The sequence below is a fragment of the Oreochromis aureus genome, linkage group 17 (assembly GCF_013358895.1).
Source record: "Oreochromis aureus strain Israel breed Guangdong linkage group 17, ZZ_aureus, whole genome shotgun sequence".
NCBI lineage: Eukaryota > Metazoa > Chordata > Actinopteri > Cichliformes > Cichlidae > Oreochromis > Oreochromis aureus.
In genome coordinates this window covers 33,524,895-33,550,350 of record NC_052958.1, presented here as the reverse complement: position 1 = coordinate 33,550,350, position 25,456 = coordinate 33,524,895, and the positions used below count along the sequence as shown (strand labels likewise).

General features: G+C 39.8%; 1 protein-coding gene across 2 annotated transcripts; it reads left to right on the top strand.

Moving 5' to 3' along the window:
• The first annotated feature begins 3,147 nt into the window (after positions 1-3,147).
• tie1 (tyrosine kinase with immunoglobulin-like and EGF-like domains 1) lies at positions 3,148-25,452 on the top strand. Of its 2 annotated transcripts, XM_031760216.2 has the most exons (24): positions 3,148-3,435; positions 4,316-4,612; positions 4,768-4,875; positions 4,971-5,126; positions 5,743-5,874; positions 7,695-7,835; positions 7,979-8,107; positions 8,566-8,711; positions 10,652-10,796; positions 10,880-11,044; positions 11,587-11,727; positions 14,958-15,260; positions 15,682-15,972; positions 16,313-16,512; positions 16,595-16,741; positions 16,831-16,894; positions 17,042-17,152; positions 19,539-19,729; positions 19,968-20,081; positions 20,786-20,856; positions 21,867-21,907; positions 23,941-24,037; positions 24,133-24,232; positions 24,425-25,452. In XM_031760216.2, exons 1-24 carry the CDS (start codon positions 3,372-3,374, stop codon positions 24,494-24,496), a joined length of 3,426 nt encoding a protein of 1,141 aa, XP_031616076.1. In that variant the 5' UTR covers positions 3,148-3,371; the 3' UTR covers positions 24,497-25,452. The 2 variants fall into 2 exon arrangements, with proteins under 2 accessions (XP_031616076.1, XP_031616077.1); XM_031760217.2 differs by lacking the exon at positions 14,958-15,260.
• Positions 25,453-25,456: the final 4 nt, after the last annotated feature.

The following is a 25,456-nucleotide window of genomic DNA, read 5'->3' as shown; positions in this document are numbered from 1 at the left end:
CTAATGAATAAATGCAAAAACAAAAGGTGGGTGACAAATCAAATATCCATAAGACACTGTACCACAGTGTCTACGTTGTGTCCATGCTGCATGTGTATGCATTTGTCTTCTCCCTGTTGTGAGTGTGCTGTCATATATGAGTGGACAGCTTCGGCAGGAAGTATTGGAATTGTAGTCAGCTCTGGTCACCTTTATAATAAATACTCTTTATGCATTCTCTGATCTGTAAAGCAAAGGCTGTAGAATAAAAAGTCCTCTCAGTTTATTTATTTATTTTTTAAAGTTAAAAGCTGAACGCCTCTCAGTTCCACTGGAACATGATTGGCTTGCTGCCCATTTTTTCTAAAGTGAGTGTGAAATATAGCTGGGATAATAGTTTGTAAACCTTTCACGTTGTCAGCACAAAGTGTTGGAAATCCTGCTTTTAAGAAAAAAACTGTTGAGAGATGATCTGTACGAGAGCGTAAACACATTTAAAGCCTACACTGAAGTAGTGCCGTAGAGTTATCAGCCCTGTGGAGCTCATTATCTTTGGGGAAATTTGACTTCAGTGGAGGTATTTAGATTCTACCAATCATTTTCACACAAATCCCAGAATCACCATGTTGCTGACAACACATACACAAACACCCTAATCAAGCATGTTTTACATCACTCTAAACATCCACGATCTCAAGGAATGTTTATCAGAGAGCACAGCTTATGGTAAGATGAAGGTCAGGGGGGGTTGTAACTGCAGTTGGGGAGGAATCATGGGGGTTGTTTTAGGGGGCCTGAGAGGTGTGAGTGACACTCTTGCCTAGGCTCCCAGGGCCCAGTAGGATCAGTGCGTGTGGAGCCAAGCCAGCTCGCCACACAATGAGGGGAAATGGGAATTTAATACAAACTTTCTCACAAAGTCTCTCAGACCTCCCGCCTCTGTTGCCGGTCTCACTTCCACATACCCCCAGCCTTGCAATCACCACCTCCTCCACCTCAACCACAACAAGATGTCAGAAACCTCTAAGAGATGTCGAGCAGCGCGCTGCCATGAATTTACCACTTGACGCCATTTTTCCTCCAACTACAATAAATAACGTAAATATTAAAGCTCACAATAACATGAGTTTTAGATACAGCAGTTCAAACATTGCACACTGCTCTTTAATTTTTCAAGGTGATACATACATAATTTCACAATTCAGCACAGCATATATGGTTAAGAAACATCACATTCTCTGTGACTTGCTGCACACAACCGTGCACAAAGACATGCTATTGTTTGTCGCGCTGTTGGTAGTATTGTTATTTTGAACCTGGACAGAAGACCCACTGAGCCGTGTCTTTGTCTGGTAGTGTCATTAAGCGAGTGGCTTTGTTGTTCCACAGTTCATAATTACTGTGGAACAACAAAAACTAGAGGATACAATGGCTCGTGTTGGGTGAGCAAAGATAAATGGCTCCAGTACTGCATGCTTACCGTACTGCATTTCCTTCATTTTTATACGCAAAAATAACAATATTTTGTTCACACATGCAGTTGCACCGCATATGCATTCAATAGAGGGTTGATTCACTCCAGTGTGTCCATCATAAATAGATATATACAGCATATCTGTGCACGCATATCAAAACACACTGCACACTGAGGCATCTGTGTTGACCTAGCCTTTGGTCTTTTCCCTTCTGGCTTCCTATAGTGGCTCCACCAAGCTGTGTCTGCAATACGGAACTTTTTTCTGTCCTTGAACTTCTTCGTTTATGCACGCCTCCTCAGTTGTTTCTCTCAACTGCAATGACATAGTTAGCAAGACTCTGCAAAATAAATATATGAAAAGTGAATGAATGAAAAAAGACTCATGAGGGTGTGCAAAACTAGTTTAAGGGTACACTTTGTTGCACATTGCTCTACTGTAAACTTTACTGTCTTCCACAGCAGTAAGAGCCTGTTCACGTGACATTTCACTATCACTGCTCTTCTTTATTCTGAAGCACATGCAGGGGAAATAGGAGGAAATAAGAAGTTATGATTTCTGTGCAAATAAGGCCACACTAAGAGGACAAAAGGACCATGCCTCCCACAGCCAACTGTGAACTTCACGGCCTTTTGTTTGCCACAAGGCCAAAATGGAATCACTGTAACGTGTAGCCAAAACAGTTTGAACCTGTGTGTACCCGTTTCAACTTTTGATCCCCCCCCCAACTTGAATCAACAGCACATCTCTTTATTCTGGATAGTATTTTGACCATTGTATATCGTTTTATTTATCCATTAAGTATCAACACTTTCCAAAGCTTATAAAATTGCAGTCTTTGTTTTTTTTTTGTTTTTTGTTTTTTTTTTTTAGGGAAGCAATACAATAGAATGTTCCTTGCAGGCTAAAACAGCCTGTGTGTGCTCCCGAAATTGAAAACAGGAAATCTCAAACAATAAGAAGTTGTGTCAGGTTGTCTGAAGTTGCAAGGAGGAAAAAAACACCACACAAGTCCTACAGTTTTTGTGGAGAGAATTAGAAAAGGCGTGTTCATTTTTTTCAAAACAGACCTAGCAAAGTGAGAGCACTTTCAAAAAGTTGGGGTCTGAATAGACACAACAAGTATATTGTTCATCATTTCCTGAGGCTGACTGATTGTGAAGGAAAGAGACTGACTGGTCATAAAAGCTGCAGGGTTTGCGCGCTACTCATTGAAGTGAAAGAACAAAGCTGTTGCATTTGGCAAAACGTGATTTTGGCTGCCAAAGTATTTGGTATCTGCGCAAGCCGCATCAAGGGCAGCAATTAGGTACAATATCCGCATTGAAAGATGTTTGGGAGGTGCAGGGTATAGTAGTCAATATATTTTAATAAAAATGCATTTATAACTCCTCAAACAGTGTATATTTTAAAATGGTCAATAGCTGACATTTCATGTTTTTTGTTGTTGATGAAACCTAAAAAAGTTTCATCCTAAATCCATCGTGCCACAGAACAGCCGTTTTACTAAATCATGATGTTCAGTGTATGTAAAAGCAATCAGACGACTGCTTAACGTTCAGCATTGTACTGGAAGAAAAAGTGACAAAATTTGAAGTAAGAAATACACTAATCGTGGATCGGGGAGGTCTGGAGCGCCAGCAGTCCTCCGCTGTCTGGTGACGCTCTTCCTTCCTTTCCCACCCAGAGAAAGCTGAGCTTCACCAAAAGTTAGACTCTCTGCTTAGAGTGACAGTAGAGTGATCTCCCAAAACCAGCTGGTTACCGACGAGATTTTACAAACCGAACGGGAGAATTGGAGGCTTCGACGAGTTATGCGTAAAAAAGCGCACCGTCGTGACGCAGCGTCACCGTTTTGGATGTAGAGCTCACCCTAAAAAGAATCACACGCCGGCAGTTGAATTCCAGCTTTCCCCAATGAGGATTACAAATACCACGATGATTCTGTGGGTGTTTGCGTTGTGCTTCTTTACTTTATCAGGTAAGAGGGAAACTATTTCAAAACCTGTCTGAGTAGCTTACGGACCTAGAATATTTTTGAGAAATCTTATATTAAGGAGGGGATAAAAACTAACGTCCAAGTTATACAGAGATAACGCAACCTTGATCCACTTATAGTTTTTAAGCAATTTTTTTCGTTTGTCTGAGACCTTGTCAGCACAGCGCGTAGATCTATGTACCCTCAGGGAATAAGGAGCTCATCCATGTTTCCTTCCATTGTTCTGTGGATTTGGGGCTCACATACCAGGGAGAAGGAATGCTGGGCAAACTCATGTTATTGGATTTGGCACTTTTGTTAATGCATCATTCCAAGAGGCGTTTATGTTTGAACCCAAACCCCAATCGGTATTCTCAGTAATCTGTAATTTTAAGTCGAATGATCTTCCCCATTTAACGCAATATGATAATAAGGCGTTATTAACCAAAAAAAGAGTTACAACACATGCTTCCCTTCGATTCAATATTTATTCCATGTGTCTGATAGATGAGTTTTATGAAATTAAGTTGACACAATCATCTTTAATTTAATGCAGAACTTCAAATCTGACACTTGATCACAACTGGAATGAAACAGTAGTTCCACACTGCTAACGACTGAGTACTTTAACAGCTCCAAGATGACCATGGAGCAATTTAGTATTGTGTACATTTCTAGGGAAAAGTAATACAAATTGAAAAAAAGCGTATGTATTTTCTGTCACTGTGTGAATCACTTAACAGTGGATTAAAAATAATGGGTCTTCCCCCTGAAAAGACAACTCTCCATCTCTCTGAATAATTAAATAAGGTTTGTTACACGTGATTAAAAAAACTCACACTGTTGCCTTACATCAGAGAATGACTAATGCTCTGTTTTACAGATGCTGTGATTGACCTGACCATGTTCTCTGCAGCCATGATCAGAACCCCCGAGAACTTCTCCATCTCTTGTATCAATGGAGAGCGCAACTCTGCCCAGGCTGAGTTGGGCATTAAGAAGGACAACAAAATCCTCATGTTCTCCAGTATCCCACAATATAGGGTGCACAAGTCCGGAAATAAAATGGTTGTGGCCAGAGACTTTAGTCACCTAGAAAGCATTGGCATCTTCTACTGTGAATCTTCTCAGGAAGTTGGCCCAGTTGAAAAGATCACAATGATTAACAACCTTGACAACGGTGTGTTTGCACTTCACAAAACAAGACTTTCTTCAGAGAGATTTATTTTATTGCTTAAATCTATTATGCATGAAATACATGTTTAAATGCAACTACTTTCAAGGGTGTGCCATTAAAAAAAAAAACAATAACAGCGTCTTTGTTCCTTACAACAGATTTCGTTCCAAATTCCCTCACACTGATTGCTAATCTAGGTGAGACAGTTAACCTCACTATGCACTTGATCAACTCCCAAAAGAGAGATGTGACCTGGAAGTACAACGGTGAGTCAGCGTATGCAACTCGGTATAGAGGAAGGAAATTTTTGTGCAAACGCAGGCTCAAACAATGACATTAATGTTGCCGCTTGTTTTTGTAGGAAACTACTATTATATGACACACTGGAACGACATGATCAATAAAACTGCTGAGCTAACGGTGGAGAATGTAAAGCTTGACAATCAAGGTATCTACAGTGCCAGCTATGTTGGAGACAGCCCTCTCAAGGGTGCCTGGATGAGGCTCATTGTCAGAGGTTTGTTGGGTCTCACACACACAAACACACACACACACAATCAATCGGTGTCAGATTAAATCAAGAGTTTTGTAGCATTTTTTGGCTCAGATGTTCAGCTGAACTCACAAAGGATTACACAAGACATGCTGAAGTTGACTCAGTGCGCGTTCTGCTAGACTGATTGAGATGCACGAGATTCCTCAGCTCAAAATCTTTCTATTTAAATGGAAGCTTGTGGAAATCTAAGTTACTGTTAAATACTAGCCTACCCTAAACTGTGAATTCACTATAGGCTACATCTGCACATTTTATTTGGCAAGGCATGTGCAGCACATATGTTTGTGTCATTTCCTTTATCTCAGTACCCCAAAGAAAAATTACAGCATTAACACTATCTCCACCCTCCACCTGCAGCCGGCTTCTTCTTTTTTGTCTCCACCAGATGCACATTTTACTGTAATTTAGCATGTATTCAGTACTATGAATCCTTTTTTCATTTAAATAGGTCACATGTGCTTAAAAAAATATCCAAAACAGAATATAAACACACAAAAGGCGAAATACACGTAAATGCTATCGAAGGTGTTTGAAGTCTCTGTGCTGTTCTAAGTAAAGAATCTGTGTTTCTTTGCAGGTTGCCCCAGTCAGAAGTGGGGTCCTAACTGTATTAGAGATTGTCAAGAGTGTCTCAATGGTGGCGTGTGTCATGAAGTGAACGGAGACTGTATCTGCCCTCCAGGATTTATGGGAACACGCTGTGAGACAGGTTTGTACTCTACTCAGGCAAACATCTGCATCTGCAGCATTGTATGGGAGAACTTTCTGTTTGTGAATGAGATCAGTAAAAAGGAAGATAGAGGAGGATAATACAAAAAGGGTGTGCAAGGTGAAAAAGTAGTGTTAATAAGTCACATGAATTATGTTGACTCACTTACACATTTGGAATAAATATGCACAACCAGAGTCAATGCCTCGCAGTCTGACTCCTTAACATAAACAGTACCAAAAAGAGACAGACGGACTTTAAAGGGAGACGCCAGTGTGGAGCCTAAGGTTGAAAAATGAATCAGCAAAAACACTGGCAACCGCGTTAGGCTGATCAAGTGAGGCCGAGGAACGTGCTCCGTCTGAAGCATTAATATAGCCTCACGCAGAAACGCTAGTTTACTGTTGTTCTGAGAAAATTATTCCTCGTAGGATCAAAGCGATGTTACTTTGATTTCTTAGAGAAAAGATGAAAGTTTTTGAGTCGAAATTACTTGTACGCAGTCTTAGATTTATTACCTGAGTTGAAAGTTAAGCAGCCATTAGAGTGACGGATGTTTTAATGGTGTTTGTATCACTAATCAGCAGTGTGCAAATGACACTGGTTAACAAAAGATTGTGTGTTATGGAAAGCACCTTGCGTCACGTACTCTCAAATGGCAGCAACTGCACAAATAGCCATTAACTCCATTCCTGTCATTATCAGTATGCAGTAGCTATTTCGTGCTACATGTTTTTCTGCTGTTATGGTTAACATATTTAAAAGTCAAATCTAGCAAGAGGTACACTAGCTTAAGCAAACCTGCTTTGGTATGTACCATTAGTTCATGCTACTTACTTGTCTCTATACAAACAAGTACTTTTTTTCAATATACTAGCGTTTGTTTGTTTTTTAAAGAATTTTCATGCATGAATGAAATAGATTACCTTTTAACTCAGCATCTGTTTTCATATATCAATCAATCAGAAAAAAAGAACTCCCTAAATGCTATATTGTAAACACACACTAAAATGAGTTCACTCATTAACCACGGGTAGAAAACTAGTAGATCATCAAAATATAAACATATATAAATCTGTTTTTTCACATTTGGAAGGAAAAGGCATTTGTGGGTTGAGCAGAAGAGTTGAGTATGTGAGCTGCGTCCATGAAAAATCCTCCACACAGTCCCGGTGTGGCTGTGCTCGTCACTCTGGCACGAATAGCACACCCAAGTTAAGGTCAGGACTGCAGGCAGGCCAATCCATCCTCTCAACTCACAAGTTCAGGAGTCTTTTATAAAACCCACTCTGTACAGGTGAGCACTGTCATCTTGAAGGACAGAGTTTGGTCTGTCCTTCAAGATGGGATGGTCTTCTCTGGCATTGGCAAAAAGGAGTTTTTACAGGGGAACAGCTCACATACTCAACTCTGCTGCTCAACTCATAAATGCATTTCCTTATAAATGTAGCTCCATTTAAGGTCAAACGAACAGGCTTTTCAACATAATTGAACAAACATAAATTTCCTAACTTGGCCATGAACATTTTTAACTTCTATTTGGTGAAGTTAACCCAGCATTGTCTTGTGTGTTGACCTCCAGTTATAGATATACATAGAAAACTACATGTGAGGTACACTGAATTTAAATCTGTCACTAGTGATACCTGAAGACAGCATATTCTACAAATTCTGAAGTTCTTGGCAGTACAGTAAAACATTTAATGCAACTGTGAAACCAAGAAAAAAAGAGTTTCAGAGTTTTAAGGCATGATACCGCAAAACATGAGGAATTTAAACAAACAGATTTGTGATTTTTTTCTTTCTCTGATGACTTGCAGCCTGCAGAGAAGGAATGTTTGGTCAAAACTGCCAGGAGACATGTGGTTCCAAGCTGAACTGCAGGGGGCTTCGATTCTGCCTACCAGACCCCTATGGTTGTTCCTGCGCCAGCGGCTGGTTTGGGAGCCACTGTGAGAATGGTATGATACATAATTTAAATAAGATCATCTGTTTTCTTCTTTTTTTTTAAATGTCATTTTCTTTTAATGGAGTTTCAATAACGTGATCCGACCATATCGAGTCTCACACTATGAAGTTTTGTTTTCTTCTATTCTGTTGTCAGCCTGCCATAATGGCATGTATGGGCCAGACTGCAGGTTTAGCTGCAGATGCCAGAACGGAGGCATCTGCAGCCGTTTCAGTGGATGCCAGTGTCCCAGAGGGTGGAGAGGACAGCACTGTGAGAGGTCTGGTAGGTATCTTAACAGTTACAGTGATATGCATGTTTTGTTTCACTATTTCAATTTTATTTGCATTCTTCTTGAAATATTGTATATAGACCAGCTATGCAACTTAATAAAACTGTTGCACACACCACACACGAACCATAATGAATAACTTAACTGAACAAGTTACTCTTGAATGTGCAACCTTTTTTAGTGCTAAGGCTCAAACAGCCTTTGTATTGGCACCTGAATTTGTCCAAAGTGTATTTTTCCTATTTCATCACACACAAAAAGTACAACCACTAGGGGATGTGATTTCAAAATTTGACCAATGGGTGTACTTATATAAATGTTTTTACAAGCAGAGTTGCTGCTTTTATGATCTCTTTCTTTACCGTGCTCATTAGTGAAGCATAATTTTTTGTCTTTTTTTGCTGTTCCTTTCTTTTCGTTTCCTGTCCCGTTTCTCTCTCTACATCTTTAGACTGGGCTCCTCAGATTTTGGACTTGGATAGGGATTTGGAGTTGAATCTCAACTCCAAAGCCGTGATCCTTTGCTCAGCCACAGGGAACCCCCTGCCCAGTCACAACAGCATTGAGCTGCGAAAGTTGGACAGCACAGTACTTAAGGTAGGAAGACCAGCAGTTGCCAGCAGCACTCCGGCTAGGAAAACTCACAGTAAGCCTGACTACAAGAGTGTTAGTTCAGGCTGAATATCTTGGCAGACCTCCGTGTCGGCCCATATCAGCTAATGGTTCACCTGATATCCTTCTACACATTCATCTAAGTTCCTATATGATATTTGCCAAATTCTTGCTTGAGCTGCTTAATGGCTCAGTCACATTAGGGTAAAAGCAGTACAGCAACCTCTGTTGACCAGGAAAATTATTTGTTTGCTTGGTGATTACAGTGATTATTTTTTTTTTTGCATTCAGCAGCTGATTACAAGTAGTTGCAGCAACCAAATAGTCATCCAGTTGGAGGAAACATGCCTCCAAACTATCATGGTTTGAATCAGAGTGACTGCAATCACTGTCAGACAGACTGCTGAACATTTGCAAATAACTGCTGCCTAATTAGTAAACACAGACTGCATGCCAAGACTTTGCAAACCATTTTTTGCCAACCTGCTTTGCAATCTGCAATAGGAGATTCAGCTCAAGTAGTTGCTAAATGGTTATATTGTGGTTATATTCCTAAATAAACAGTTTGCCATTAAATCACTACAGCCATACGTCACTGTTAGTGGAGGATTCTGACTAGACGAAATGTAAGCAGTTAATGAGAATTTCTATTTAATATTAATTTCTGCATAAGTAGATGGCAGCAGATTTGCAATAGATTGTAACGTATTTGTGTTTTTTGCTAATTTGTCACAGTTATTTACTGTATAAAGACCAATCCGAACCCATTTAGTCCCAAAGACTGACTGCAGACTGACTGACTGCAGACTGACTCCGTATTATTGTCATTTTATCACCCCAGATTCACTTTGAAGATAGCAACAGAGCCTCGAGGCTTGTGTCGTGGTTAACAACTTTCCTGTAGTGTGACTGTAGCATTAGCTTTCCCAAACTTTTTGCATATCTGCAAGCTGCTTTGTAGCCCACCGCAACCTAGGCACCTCCATCTGATGTTACAAATGTCTGCTCTATTCTGTAAAAAGGTATGGAAGTCCCCCAAAAAGTGCCAATCTCCCAAATATGGACTCTGCAAGTGGAAATAATCAGCTCTGATTATACTGAATAAGGAAAGATTCATTCACTCAGGACCAAAATTAACTGAAAATGTAGGTCTCGGTAGTCAGGCTAAGGTTAATTAAGGCCGCATAGCATAAGTGATAGAAAGTGACATAGCTGGGCAGCTATATAAATGATCAGAAAATAGTTACATAATTTCCTATCTTCTACAAATGAAAAGCTATCATCTACACAACAAAAACATTACATAGCTTTACAGGAATAAGTGAGCATATGTTTAAGTTGCTGTAACTGTAGTAGCTGTAACTTAGCTGTAAGCTAACCCTGTTTCCACTCTTAATGCTACACTGTGATGTAGCTAACACAGTCATGAGAGTGACTGACCTTCCAGTGTAATCGAGCACGAACATTTATAAAGCCTTTTTAAACATGTCCAACTGTTTCTTTAAATTTGTAAAGTCTCTCTCTGAAAAGTAAAGAAAGTATAAAATAGAACAAATGGAACAACTTTTATTTGGGGTTTCAACTTTGTTTTTATGTCAAGCCTGATGAATGCAACTTCTGAGGAAGTCAGCAGCACAATGGCCTAACCAGATAAGGCTGTATCACTCCACAGTGCAGCAGTCACCATGTTTTGCCTTTAAGTGATATGTTCAGTTTCTGTGTTATTGTTTCTCTGGTGTTTCCTTGATAATAGACATACACTGTTTTTAAAAAAAAAGAAAAAAAGAAAATTGGGCCACCAGAATTTTCTCAAAGTGGTGGAAAAAATCAAAATGATCCCAACAGATGGATCTAAACAAAAAAAAAATAAAAATAAAATTGCAGCATATTTCATTGCCTCCCTGTGTTAACCATTTTATTTGCAGGCCTCTCGTACTGTCATGGACTCAAACAGGAGCACTGCTGAATTTGATATCCCTAACCTGAGCGCTGAACAAGAAGGCTTGTGGGAGTGCAGGGTGTCCACCGATGGAGGCCAGGACTCGCGTGAATTCACCCTCACTGTTAAAGGTGTGTGATTTATGACATTTTAAAGTTATGTACAGACAGGTGAATTTCAGAATAATTTTTAAAAAAAGCCTACTTCTTTTCAGTGCCCCCGATGCCCATTACTGCTCCCAAATTGCTGGAAAAGAGAAGCAAGCAGCTGCTGGTGATGCCAGTGTACAACTATGTGGGAGATGGCCCCATCATCTCAATCAGAGTCCTCTACAAGCCTGTGGAGAATAAAAATGAAGACTTGTGGTCCTCCATCATAGGTATACGGAAAAAACATAATCATGTAGCCATGCAGTCAGTCTTTATCAGAAAGAAGAGCAATCACAGATAATTATTTTTTTACTTTTTCTTTTATTGCATTGCAGCAACAAAAAGAACGATTGCGTAAATCTCCGTTATTTCAACACACAATCAGTTCAGCCAAAGATGTAATGTATTAGATAAAGCAAGAAGCATGATTAGGGCAACAGATTGCACAAATTTAAAATAAAAACTGTTTTCAATGGAAAATCTAAAAAAGTTAAAAAATAATAAATTGTACCTGTTAGAAAAACAACCCAATCGGGTCTATAAACAAAAAAGATCTTCTCAAAGACTGGACATCGTGTTCCGTTAAGTTTGAGTTCACATCTGTTTTTCCCGTATCTAAAGACACCAAATGTTACACATATGTGTTGAAGTTTATGTGTGTAATTTTATTTAAAACACTTCAGACCCTTTGTGTTTATTCTCAATAATCCTACTCTAAAAATGAATGAAAACTTTGGCTCACCGGCCTATCCTAAGTCAATTTTCCTTTCAGTTTATAGTGACAAAGAGCCTATCACACTTATGAATCTGGAGCCCTCAACACGCTACTATGTCCGTGTCCAGCTGAGTCGTCCTGGGGAAGGAGGAGAGGGGGCCCCGGGGCCGCAAGCCATAATGGAGACCGACTGTCCTGGTGAGACCTGCAGATAAATGTTACAGACCACACAAACTTTGGATATGTGTATATTTATCTGGAAAATTTGCTTGGGAAAAAATTTCAATTTTCCTGACCACAGAACTTAAGCAAGCTCAATTATTTTAAGTCTGGTTAGAGTAATAGTGAAGTGTTTTTCCCATGCCTGACTCAAGTTTAGAGCAAATATAGAAAAATGCAAGTGGAATGATTTATGGTTGTTTCTTTTAAAAACAACAACAACAAAAAAATGGAATACCATAGAAGGTATTAAAAAGCGTAATTTTTTATCGGCCTATTAGAAGTCACGACCCCGTTTAAAGCAGTAACAACCTGTATTCAAGGAGCAATAGCAGGTTTATTCCTAAGTGAAGGTTGGGCAGAGGGAGAGAGCATATTAGAAAGAGCAAGTGCAGAAAAAAAAACATGAAAAAGTGTTTTGAAGTGCAGTTAAGCGTAGTTCTACTAAGCTTGAGTCTCTTACAATATCTGAGGTCCAAGTGTGAAATGGATCTAAAATGATATGATATGATATGATATACCTTTATTAGTCCCACAAGGGGAAATTAAAATGATCTGTTGATGATAGTTTATGCCTGTCTCTTGCACAAACATAAACTATTGACATAAGTGTAAATTTTGGAAAAGCAACATTAAATAGATTCTCCTGGCTGGAAGTGAACTGAGGACGTTCCATTAATGTTTAAGTGAAAAACTGGAATGGAAAATGAAACAAATAAAACCGTGCATCAACAAATACTGGATTTATCTTAGCCATTTGTCCATTTTATTTTGAAATGTACTGCCATAAAGGGACTTGAAGTCTACCTTTTGGGAAAATATAGCATTCTGAGTCGGTTAATCACAGACAAAAGAACAGAGTAACGAGGTCCATATAACTGAGGGGCGGAAAGCAGACAAATACAGCGCTATTTAAAGCTAGCACTGTTGTAAACTAACTGCTGCTCACCCCGTTTCTGTGAAAACTCAAATTAACATCAAGAAAATCACCTAGCAACCATCAATTATGATACATGGGTAACACTTTAAAATATGATCTGCAACTAAGGGCTTAATTCCCTTGTGATTAAATGGAATTTAAATTATTTTATTTTAAATTATAATGTAATTATGTTACTTACAAATACTTAAAAGCAGGTGCACTAGAATTAGGGGTTCGAATTCATTTGAAAAAATCCAACACAAAGCAATATATCCCCGTCTAACTTACTGTAAGTATGGAGTACTTTAAAGGGCACGGGCCATATTATGGAGGGGGTTAATCTTGCCTTTTTACATCTTTATGTAATATTCATTATATTGGTTGCATGATAGATGTTTTATTATTCAACATTCCCTTTGACTTTACAAATATGACTATGTATAAACTGTTCTCCTTTTTTAACTTTTCACTGTTCAAACATAACTTGGAAAAAAGAAAAAGACCATCACACTTCTTCCTCTAAGTTTGACAGTTGATGCCACACACTGTGGAACCTTCCTTTTGCCTACTTGATGGCACACCAAGATCCTGCGTGATGAACTGAAAATTTCAAATTTCATCCTTCCATCCATCTATTTGCTTCCGCATATCCTTCTCAGGGTCGCGGGGCGCGCTGGCCCCTATCCCAGCTGTCTTAGGGCGAAGGGCAGGGTACACCCTGAACAGGTCGCTTGTCTGTCGCAGGGCTAACACATAGACAGAGACAACCAATCGCACTCACATTCACTCCCACATTCACACCTATGGGCAATTTAGTGTTTCCAATTAACCTAACTCCACTAATTGCATGTCTTTGGACTGTGGGAGGAAGCCGGAGTACCCAGAGAGAACCCACGCAAACATGGGGGGAACATGCAAACTCTCTGCTGTGAGGCAACAGTGCTAACCACCGTGCTGCCCAAATTTTGATTCATCAGTCCATAATACCTTCTTCCAGTCTTCAGTAGTCGAATGGTGGTGTTTCATGGCCCAGGCAAGCCTCTTTGTCTTATTCTGACGTCTTACCAGTGGTTTTCTTGCTGCAACTCGTCCTGTCAAACCTGCAGCCTGAAGTCTTCTCTTCACAGTGGAACTGAGACATACTTATTACGACCAATATGAAGCTGTGTTTGAAGCTGTTGTCCTGTGATCTCCCTATCACGCAAACTTTTAACTCTCAGAAACTTGTCCTCTGATTCAGTGGTGGCTTTGAGTCTGCCACACCTCTTCCTGTCAGAGTTTCTGCATGCCTTTTGATGGTGAGGGAAACTGGACTCACTGACACCTTGACTTTCTTTGCAATTTCTCTGAAAGAAAGACCAGAATTTTTAAGTGTTATGATGGTCTCTCTCTCTTCCATTGTTAATTTCCCTTTTCTCACCGTTTTTGTTGCAACACACTACTTTCTGCGGTACAATACTGTTCAACTGATGACCACGAGGGTATGGCACCACAGCGTGTTGCAGTGTTTATGCAGACAGAGGGGGTTTCCAGGAAAGTTGGAACACCTGTAGGAATTAGTAGCACCAGCTTTCAAGGCTTAATCCACCTCCATTGCTGCAGAACAGACTTAAATTGGTAACCCATTTTGTGCTCCCTGAAAAAGGCCATTCTGTATAATTCTGAAATGTACATTAGTTTTGGGTAGCCCTACCTTTAAAAAAAAAAAAAACCTCTGGCCTATTCATTGGACTTGAACGACTTGAATTGCAATAAATAAGTGGAAAAATTGGGGTGTTCCTAAACCAGTAGTGTGTATATTATATATATAAATTGAACAATAGAACATCCATCCCAACTTATTACCTCCTTATTCTTGTGCACCTCACTCTAAGTATTTGTTGGTAAATATAATATAATCACAATTTAATTTCAAACACAATACATTTGGAGTCCATTTAATTACAGTGAAATGTTGCATATTAATCAGAATCAGAATCAGAATAAGAAATACTTTATTGATCCTGAAGGAAATTATAGGTTACAGCAGGCAGCACGCTACGGCGCATGCGCACTTACAAAAGAACCCTCTGACCAAACTTTACACAAACATCACATTGGGAAGACATGTCATAGAGGTAGGCTGATAGGAAAAAAACAACGAAAATACATAACATGAGGTGAGAGGAGGAGAAACAAAAACTCCACTTAGACTGAGCTCCTAATGGGAAAATTATAAAGTGTTACCAAAAAGTGTAGAAATAGATCGTAGTCCCCACAGCTCATCTTGTGTTCTCTGTTGCTGCAGAGCCCACAATTCAACCTGAGATTGACAGCAGCTCGGTGGAAGGCCGCAATGTTACTGTACGCTGGCGATTACCCGGCAGCAAAGCCATTAATGCTGGCAGAGCCACTGGCTTTTTAGTGCAGCTCTTTGGGCCACCACGCTACAGTGAGAAACTCCAGGAGGTTGACACCCTGCTCAATGTGCTCTCCACCAAGTTCCACAACCTGGAGTATCAACAAGACTACACGGTGGTGGTGCGCCTCGTCAACTGTGGCAGCCAGGGCCCGCCCTCCAAACGCTACCATTTCCACATCAACAGCCAGGGTAACTAAAACCTGCTGGTTAGAGAAAAAAAGTCTTCTTTTAAGGAGTTTTAAAATGTAAAGCAGTTCATAATTCACTTCTTGCAGCTAGTGGCACAACATTAGGTGTATTGCAAACCTATAGCGCCCTATAGGTTTTAGCCTTGGTTTAAACACTCAGCTATATTTGGAGCTTGCCTTTTACTTAGCAACTCTCTCTCTCTGCCCAGAAGCTATGTGTAAATTGAAGGGGGAAAATAGCAGCTGATAGATGTAAAGCCATAATCTATGCATATGATTCTTTTAAATCCTTAATAGTCAAACGTTCCTCTAGTAACCAGTCTTGAAGTGTTAGAATTAGATTACCTGCTTGATTTCAGAATGTGTGGTAAGAAAAATTATTTTTGATTGATTGTAACAGCTCTAATGTTTCTGTATCTAAGGTCCATCATCCCCACTCAACGTCAAGGCCGTGCCTCTGTCCATGTCAGCCATTCAGGTGAAGTGGCAGCCCCCTGACGATCCAAATGGAGGTATCATTAAATATATCATAGAGTACCAGCCAGTTGGCCAGGCGAGCACCCACCCTTGGGTGGACACGGACGATGGGAACAAGACCACCAAAGATGTGACTGCGCTCAACGGCAGCACAATCTACCAGTTCAGAGTGAGGGCTTTCTCTAAAGTGCCAGGAGAGTGGAGCAACTATGTTCAGGCAAAGACACAGGGGGATGGTAAGTAGGAAGCTCCTCATAATGATCAAGTCACATAGAAGGTAAAATATACACTGCAACAAGCAAAAGGTTCCAAATGAGACTGTATTATATTCTTAAGTCTGATTTTTTTTTATACATTTTGAGTCTCAAATATGGGACCTCATAATCTTATGTCCAACCTCTTCACTACTATGTTTGGTTGGCTCCTCCAGTTGACCAGACCACCCACACATGGATGGGGTTTTACTTGAGATAGTAATATGTTTACACAAAAAAATCCATATTTATCTCCCCCGTATTTAAATCTTCTGTTTCTTTCCTCTTCTTTTTTTTCACTCTGTCTTTTCCCCAATGCTAGAAAAAGCTGCTCCAACCTTTGCCCCTACCACCCTGGATGTGATTGGCCAGCCCAATGGGGACAGTTATCAGCTGTTAATTGCAATCGTGGGTTCAGTAACTGTCACCTGTGTGACTATACTGTTGGCGCTGTTGGCTCTTTTCTTCATCAGGAAGACGCTGCTGAACCGTCGCCGCACGTTTACCTACCAATCTGGATCGGTGAGCATTCATTCTATTCCGGTTGACTTTGCAGCCACTGAGAGAAATTATTTTGCTGACTATACACTGTTTATATCTCCAGGGGGAGGAAACTATTCTGCAGTTTAACTCAGGAACTCTGACCCTGACACGAAGGCCAAAGCCCACCCCAGAGCCCCTCACCTATCCAATCCTTGAGTGGGAGAACATAAAGTTTGAAGATGTCATCGGAGAGGGAAACTTTGGCCAGGTGTTTAGATTTTCTGAACGTTGCAATGTTGTTCCCTGTGGTTGCCATTCTCTTCGCAACACTTGAGCTAACTGTGGTTTCAATAACAGGTTATCAAAGCCATGATCAAGAAGGATGGCAACAAAATGAGCGCAGCCATCAAGATGCTGAAAGGTATCTGAGCCACACATTGTAAACCGCAGACATGTAGATGCAGTAACATTAAGACACCGTACGGCATTCTGATGTGTAATTTTCATTTCAAATACTGCTTTGCTTGCACTTTGCTTAACAATGCCCATCATGTTGTTCTTCCTGCAGAGTTTGCCTCAGAAAATGACCACAGAGACTTTGCAGGAGAGCTGGAGGTTCTGTGTAAACTAGGCCAGCATCCCAATATCATCAACTTAATAGGAGCCTGTGAAAATAGAGGTGAGTGAGCAACATCTAGTGGTTGTAATGAGTATCGACGCACTATTGGCTATTCGGGAACAGTAATTCACAGGTGAAACAAACTGCTGTTTCAGTGCCACAAGTATACGACTGCCTTACAGTTTAGTGACCAGGTTGTATAAACTGTATACTACAGAAACCTATACAGCAACAATCTGATATTTCCCTAAACAAATGCAGTTGAAACCCAACAACCATACAATATGACTTTCCTCAGCAGATGGTGTTGGGTCACTTCTCGTGGAAGCAGATACACCATCTAGTTTGGTTGTTGGTGTGATTTCATCTGTAGGATATATACCAAACTGCGTGATCGATACATTGGTATGCGTCAGAAAACACACCTAGAATCGCTCTAAAGATTCAAATAGCCTAAAGAAGGTTATCTTTAAAGAAATAGGTAAACAATATGGTGCTAATATACAGCATCTTTATATCTTTATCAAGATTTAAATGTAATCTTATACACAAGCCTGTGTTCAACAAACTGTACCCTCAGCAGATTCCTTATTCAGCTCATTCCTTCTTAATATGCAGCGCTGTACTTGAACAGGTTAAATTCTTCTTACTTGAGATGCAAACAGATACGCCCGTCCCATCTGACTCTCTGTCATCTGCACCTGGAAAACCCCAGAATGTGTCCAAACGAAATACTCTTCGCCTGCCAGAAGCATTTGCGCTATCACATTTGTTTGATTTGTCCGCGCGCCTAACAACCAAACAGCTGTGGCATGCATTAATGTATTTGTATAAGGTTTCCTTCATGATCCCTTCCTCGAAGTATCAGTTTACGCCAGTGTCTTCTAAATTGAATCATTTAATTACTTCTGTTTGATCAAAGACTGGAAGCACATGAGAAGCACCTCCGTGAGGACATTACAAACAAGTCGACCTTGAAAAAATAAATGCTCGCTTCGAAGTAGCGCTTAGCTCTGGAGACCTTATCTCTTCTTTGTTTACACCCTTGATTAACAATCATGAACATGCATGTGCACACACATGCTGCATACATACTTGAAAAGATTTAAAGAAAACCTCGAGTGTTTTCTTCATTTAATTTCATGGAAAGAGCAACAGAGGAAGGAGGGGGTGAGCACGAGGGAAAAGAGGTCAGGAGGGAGGAATGTTGTGAGGAAGCGGGGAGAGAGGAGAGCGAGCAAGTAAAAATTTTAACATCTAAGAAGGCTTCGAAGGATGGTCATCAAGAAAAAGTGCTAATTGGAAGGAAGGAATAGGAAGTATTGCTACTGTCTGTGTAACTGCACTTCCTTTGAAAGGAAAGCTGTAAAGAAAAATGTCGCTGGCTAGAAAAGGAAACACAAACTTGACTTTTTGTCAGTTTTGCATTTAATGTCTTTAAGGGAGAGATTATGGTGTCGTTTTCAGCTCTCACCCTAGCTCGTCTTACCGAGATCTGGAACAAATTTGCTCTCCTCCTGTACTAGAAAAACGAGGTGTGTCCGGAAGGAATTCACCGCTGAGCTACTGAACACAAGAGACGAGGGAATAAATTGAGACGATATTTGATATACTCTTAAAAGTAGAAGATAACGATTGAACGAAAAGGTCACGCCTCTCCACAGAGCTTTCATAGCACAGTCTCTCTCTCTCTCTATTCCAGCTATGTGCTAATACTAACATGACCTCACATTCTTACTGAGCTAGGTTATTCTTAAGGTGATGGAGGTTTTAAAACCTTAACCACTCATCACAAGTTTTACTTTGTCTTGTATTTCCTGTTTTATTCACTGAAACTACATCCCCTGTACAGAGCAGATGACCTGTCACCGTTCCATATTGAGAAACTCTTCTTTTGCAAGAAACATGGCATGTGCTTGATTAACAGAAGCTTTTGTAACTCACAAGTAACATAATTGTATTATGTTCCAGTTCTTTGACCACTCTGCCCATAAACCCGTTATTCTTTCCTTCCACATATGGTACTTAGTAATTGTGTTGGCACTGTCCCTGGTCCTAGTGAAATCAACATGAAACTCTTCCAACAACTACAAATGCCTCCAGGAACTCTGGCTCTGGCTGGAAGCTGTAATCTATTAACAAAGCTTCAGCCATCTGGTTGAGTTCTGTGAGGATTTTACAAAAGGTCTGGTGTACCTCTGCTGTGTCAAAGACCAAAGAGTTGAAGGTCAAGCCCGATACAAGCTGTAGCTGGGTCTCTTTCCAGGCAAATCCAAGCGAGTCAGCCAAGGTCAAAGTCACAGTATGTAGTAAAAATAATACAATTTCATTAAAATGGTCTGTCTGAACCAATAACAGTTTGCACAGATGGAAGGTAATATGTTTATTAGCAGGTGGCATGGCCTTTTCTTATTGACAGAGATATCTGTCTCTCTGTCTGCTCCAGGTTATCTGTACATAGCCATAGAATACGCCCCCTATGGTAACCTCCTTGACTTCCTGAGGAAGAGTCGGGTGTTGGAGACGGACCCTGCCTTTGCCAAAGAGCACGGTACTGCTTCCACCCTCACCTCCCAGCAGCTGCTGCAGTTTGCTGTGGATGTTGCCAATGGGATGCATTACCTCAGTGACAAACAGGTAGGAGGAGGAAGGCTGAGCAACTTCAGCTGCTGTTTTGTGCCTGTTGGTATTTGCTGTTTTCTAAAAAATTATCTTAGATCTGATCAAAGTCTCAGTTTTGCATGAAGTTGTGACCTAAAACTTGATTTTTTTCAGATACATTTACAGGTTCCTTTTTATTTTTGCTTAAAATTGTTGTGTCTGTATCTTTGTCATGACACCGCTTCCCTCCCCTCCTCTGCTCTCTTGGTGCTAGTTCATCCACAGGGATTTGGCAGCGAGGAATGTTCTTGTTGGGGACAATCTTGTGGCTAAGATAGCAGATTTCGGTCTGTCCCGTGGTGAGGAAGTCTATGTTAAGAAGACAATGGTGAGTGGTGGGGGTTATGTTTTGGTTTAGCCTTGCAGAAGGCACCGGTTACTTGAGACTAAAACAAAGCAGTGTCAGATGTTGTTTTTTCCCCCTTTTTTCCTTTTATGAGAGTGGATTGCACGTGTTGTTCTCACTTTTCACATGCTGAAAACGGCAGAAGACAAAGGAGCTGTATAGCAAAGCATTTATCAGCAGGCTGCTGCAGTCTGTGACCGCATAGAGCCATATCTTTAGGCTGTCAGAGTATCTGTAGATCTGTATTATCTCACATATGGATAACTAAAAAGATGATATTTAGCTGATCAAATGAAATATAGGGGATAAGAGGTTGTTATTTTTTTTTAAATTTTCAGCTGGTTTTTTTGTGTTTTTTTAATGGTATAATACTGTTCAGACAGCAACTGATTTTCACAATAATAGAGCGCCTGTAGAGGGCAGTCATGTTCAGGTTTGTAAACTCCAGCACGTGCAGTGTTTGTAGAGCAGATTACCATCTTACTGTAATAGGCCATAGACTTAGTAATGTAATGTGGCAACACTTTATAATACAGTTTAAACCCTATTTTTTAAATGATCATTTCATGCATTCATCTTTTCTATTTAATACTCAAACATAAATGATGTCAGAATTTGATTAAAACATACCGTAACACACCAGAGCCACAAGATTTGACATGAATGTGTTGTTGCTTCACTTTCAGGGGAGGCTGCCAGTACGCTGGATGGCCATTGAGTCCCTGAACTACAGTGTTTATACAACAAAGAGTGATGTGTAAGTCTTATAATTTTTTTTAACTAATATGCTGGAATATATTATTCCTCAGAAATGAGAACTATTGGTAAAGTGGTTCACAAACACTTCCTGAAAAACCTGGTTTCCGTATTGCAATACATAGGTCTTCATAATCATAAGTCCTCCTTCTATTTCTTATTTAATATCTTCAGAAACCTTATTTGCTACTTCTCCTAGCAACATTTTGATTAGGCATGCCACAAAGTGCCTCACCACAGAAAACAACAAATCATCCGTCTGTCACTGGTGGAGTGATAATAGTGTGCTGCACAACTGATAAGCACAGTCAGGAAGCTCTGGGTACAACTTAGCAGACAGACACGTTGGCATGTCAACTAGAACCTATTTATACACAGCAGAGAGTGCAGCATGGCCAACGGAAGAAGTGTGAATGCTGCTCAGAGGGCCAGAGAGTTGTAAACATTTGTAAGAGACACAATGTGAGACGTCACGAAACGTGCTGCGAGGAAGAAACTGAACAGAACAAACGGACAGGCTGACGGCACAAACAACACTTGTCTGCTCATATGATCTACCACACTGTTCTGTGACCTATGAAAGCCGTGGTATTTCTCTGAAAAGAAATTTGCTAATCAGATGGCAGCGAAGAGGGTGGTTTTCTGATGCTCGGTTCCCCTTAATTTTCTGCATTCATTTCACAAACAATCTTCATTTTAACCATTAAAGAATCAAATATCCTCCTGTTATTCTGTTTAATGTTTGTGGTTGTGTTAAATAGTTACATTTTGAGTAACAGGTATCTATATTGCTTGTAAAAGCATGATAATCAGAATCTTTCAGAATCTTTTGTCATTTATAATCTGTACATTATTGCAGCTAGCAGCTTTGCAAGGCACCAGATATAATCAACAAAGATATGATCGACAAAGAAACATGAAAATGTTTCCAAGAGCCAGTATTTAAAATTGTTTAAGCTTTGTTCCAGTTTTATTAAGCTTTGTGTCTTATCTTTGTATTTTCCGTAACAGATGGTCTTTTGGTGTTCTTCTCTGGGAAATTGTAAGCTTAGGTAAGCATACAGCCTCATATAGTGCAGAAACTACACCATTTACTTCTATACCCATATGGAAAAGATATATATACGTAAATCGTATAAAGTTTGTGTCTGTCTTGTGTGAAACTTGTATGAAAAGCATACAAGAGTGAAAACAGATATAAGATCCCTTGAAAAATTATATAAATGAAACTTGTATGTTCTGGATACTTACTAAAGCAATATATGAAAGTAATGAGAAAGTGGCCACTTTCATGAGTAAATCATATAAGCCTTATATGATTCACTAGTTTTTTCTTTTCCATATGGGTATATTTAATACAGATATCAGAGCCACATTGTGACATGCTAACAAAAGTTGAATCCCCATAAAGTGTTTGTAATGAAGCATCTGCTCTTTCTCGGGTCTGTGGGAAAGAAAAAAATAAATGATTGGAATTGAAACCAAATGAAAAACAGGATGACTTACATTTGCATTTATGTGTAAACACATATGTGCATGTAAATACACGTGACGACGAACCACACAGTCAACAATAAAAGTCTGCAGTCATAATCAATTGTATTTACACTATAATGTTTATGCTTCCCCTTTGTTACAGTTTAAAGGGCAGTACAAAACTAATACACTTCCCCTTGTCGACCTGCATCAATGTTATGACTCAGAATTCTTTAGAACTTCCGTAACGCGTTTTCACATTCAGGGATTGTCAAAGCTGAGCATCTCTGTCTTGAGGTGATGTTATTTAAGTCACATGTGCAGTTTTACAGCAGCCATTTTTTCAAGAAAACATTTTATGAACTCAATTGCAAAAACGATGGGACATTGTGTAAAAACTAAATAAAAGCAGAAGGCAGTCATTTTAAATGTTATTTCATCTTTTATTCACAGTAGAATATAGAACAAATATCAACATTTTTAAGTTGTAGCATTTTACTATTTTATTAAATATTAGAACTTGAGTTGAACTACAAAGACATGACTGGAGGAACATTTTTATAACTAATTAGCTTAATTAGCAACATGACTGTAACATGAGTGGGTGTAAAAAGAAGACCTTACACAGACAGACTTTCTTAGAAGTAAAGATGTAAAAATCTGTGTCTACAAATTGTTGAACAATTTGAGAATAATGCACTCAGTGTAAAATTGCAAAGACTTTGAATATTGTATAATCTACAGCAGCGGTCCCCAACCTTTTTTGCGCCACGTACCGGATTATGTCTGACAATATTTTTTCACAGACCGGCCTCTAAGGTGTCGCGGATAAATACAACAAAATAGAACCAGTAGTGGTACCAAAAAAAGAAGATTTATTCATAACACACGGGAAAAAACCCAGGGAAACCGAGTTAATGATAAAAATGATTAAAAAAATAACGATAAAAACTATGAAAACCATAAATTTCGCACCCGAGCCACAATTTCGCGGCCCGGTACCAAACAACTCACAGACCGGTGCCGGGGGTTGGGGACCGCTGATCTACAGTACATGATAGAGTACATCGACAAAAGCTTCAGGAAATCTGGAGAAATCTGTGCGCAGTGGACAAGGTCAAAACTCAATGCTGGATGCCCGTGATTTTCACACATTTTGAAAGGTGTCATTAATAAAAGATGTATACAGGTTTTAGATCAACATATGCTTCATCCAGATAGCATCTTTTTCAAGGTAGACCTTATATATTTCAGCAAGCATAGCCTAAGCCACATACTGCAGCTATTACAACAGCACAGAGTTTGGGTGCTGAACTGAACCGTGCTGAACCGTCAGTCCAGACCTTTAAACGATTCAAAATATTTGGTGCATCATGAAAAGAAAAAAAAATGACAAAGAAGACCCAGGACTGTTGAGCAGCTAGAATCATATATCAGACTAGAATGGGACAACATCCCTCTCCCAAAAGCCAAAAAGCTGCTCTACTCAGTGCACAGACTCTTGTTAAAAGAAGCGGGGATGCTACACAGTGATACATAAATATATCCCTGGAACATTTTTGAAATGTCCTATTCAAGTTCTATAAAGTTCTGTGTGTATGTGCTTCAGGTGGCACACCATACTGTGGGATGACATGTGCTGAGCTTTATGAAAAACTGCCGCAAGGCTACAGAATGGAGAAGCCTAAAAACTGTGATGATGAGGTGTAAGTAATCTTATAGCTAATGACTATCAAATTACACAGCCCATTATGGCACTGGGTTTTACCATATTTATCATTGTGTTAATGTTTGTCTCCAGTTATGAGCTAATGAGGCAGTGCTGGAGAGATCGGCCCTATGAGAGACCCCCCTTCTCCCAAATCTCTTTGCAGCTCAACAGGATGCAGGAGGCCAGGAAGGTAAGGCTTCATTTGCACCATGTTGGTAGAAAGGGAAGAATAGACAAAAACATCTTGTTGTTATTATTTGGGCATAAAAACAAAACAACAAAACTAGAAATGTGGGCTAAAACTGGGTTTTTGTTGTTGTTGTAGTGAGACACTTCACTTGCATTCACTTTCATAAATCATGAGGTTTAATCTGTTTTTCAGGCATATGTGAACATGGCTCTCTTTGAAAACTTCACCTATGCTGGGATTGATGCCACAGCCGAGGAGGCCTGACTACCAGCCCCCCCAGACCCTCGCAGGCCACGAAGCTCCAAGAGAAAATCACAAGGGAGGCTGCCACGTTACTGCCACCCCCCACCCACTAGGCGTCAAGACAGGAGGACTAGGCGCTCTACTGCAACCACCCAGCTATAGATGGAGGACTGTGAAAGGACACTGTCTATACAGGTGTAAGGAGAAGAGGCATACTGCTGGGTCCTTGATGGATAGATGTGTCTGTTACTAACCTTCTGGGAACTATGAACCCCTGTCACAAAAAAGGAAAGAAGACACAAAGTCTTAGAGAAACATATACAGCATTCCATCTTTTCCTTTTCCAGCAGTTATAATGATGGAAGTTTTTCTCTGAGCACTGATATGGAGCTATGTGACTTGCTGAAACACCACAGGGTCTGTGGGGTGTCCGTGCTGGAATTTTCCCCTCCATTTCTCAAAATGGAGAACATCTTTTTATGGAGAGAAAATAAAAGAAAAAGACAGTGCTCTCAAATAAGACACGACAAGTTCTCAACGCTGCTCAAGTGTCAAGACAATGAATTGTGATGGAAAGATGTCCAATGTAGCACTTAAAAGTAGCTTTACTCTGTCATCTTTGTGCTTTTACTATTTGCCTATCACTGCCATATGGATGTAACTACGACTGTATATATCTTGCCTCCTTTTTAAGAGATCAAACTCTCCTATTATAGGAATATAATCAGATTTATAGACTGATTTAAAAACCATGATGGATTTTCATGTGTTGCATGCAAATTTCCATCGCAAGGGAAATTATTTGGAAGCCTACACATAATACAGAGAAGTAACCTTTGTAGTTTTTTTAACATTATAAAAATGTAACACTGACGGTAATCCACTCTGTGAGTATGTACAGTATCTGTTCATTAACTGGTTTCCTTAATAAAGGTTTTATGTGGTGACTGGACTCATAACCACAAGTAGTTTAATTCCATT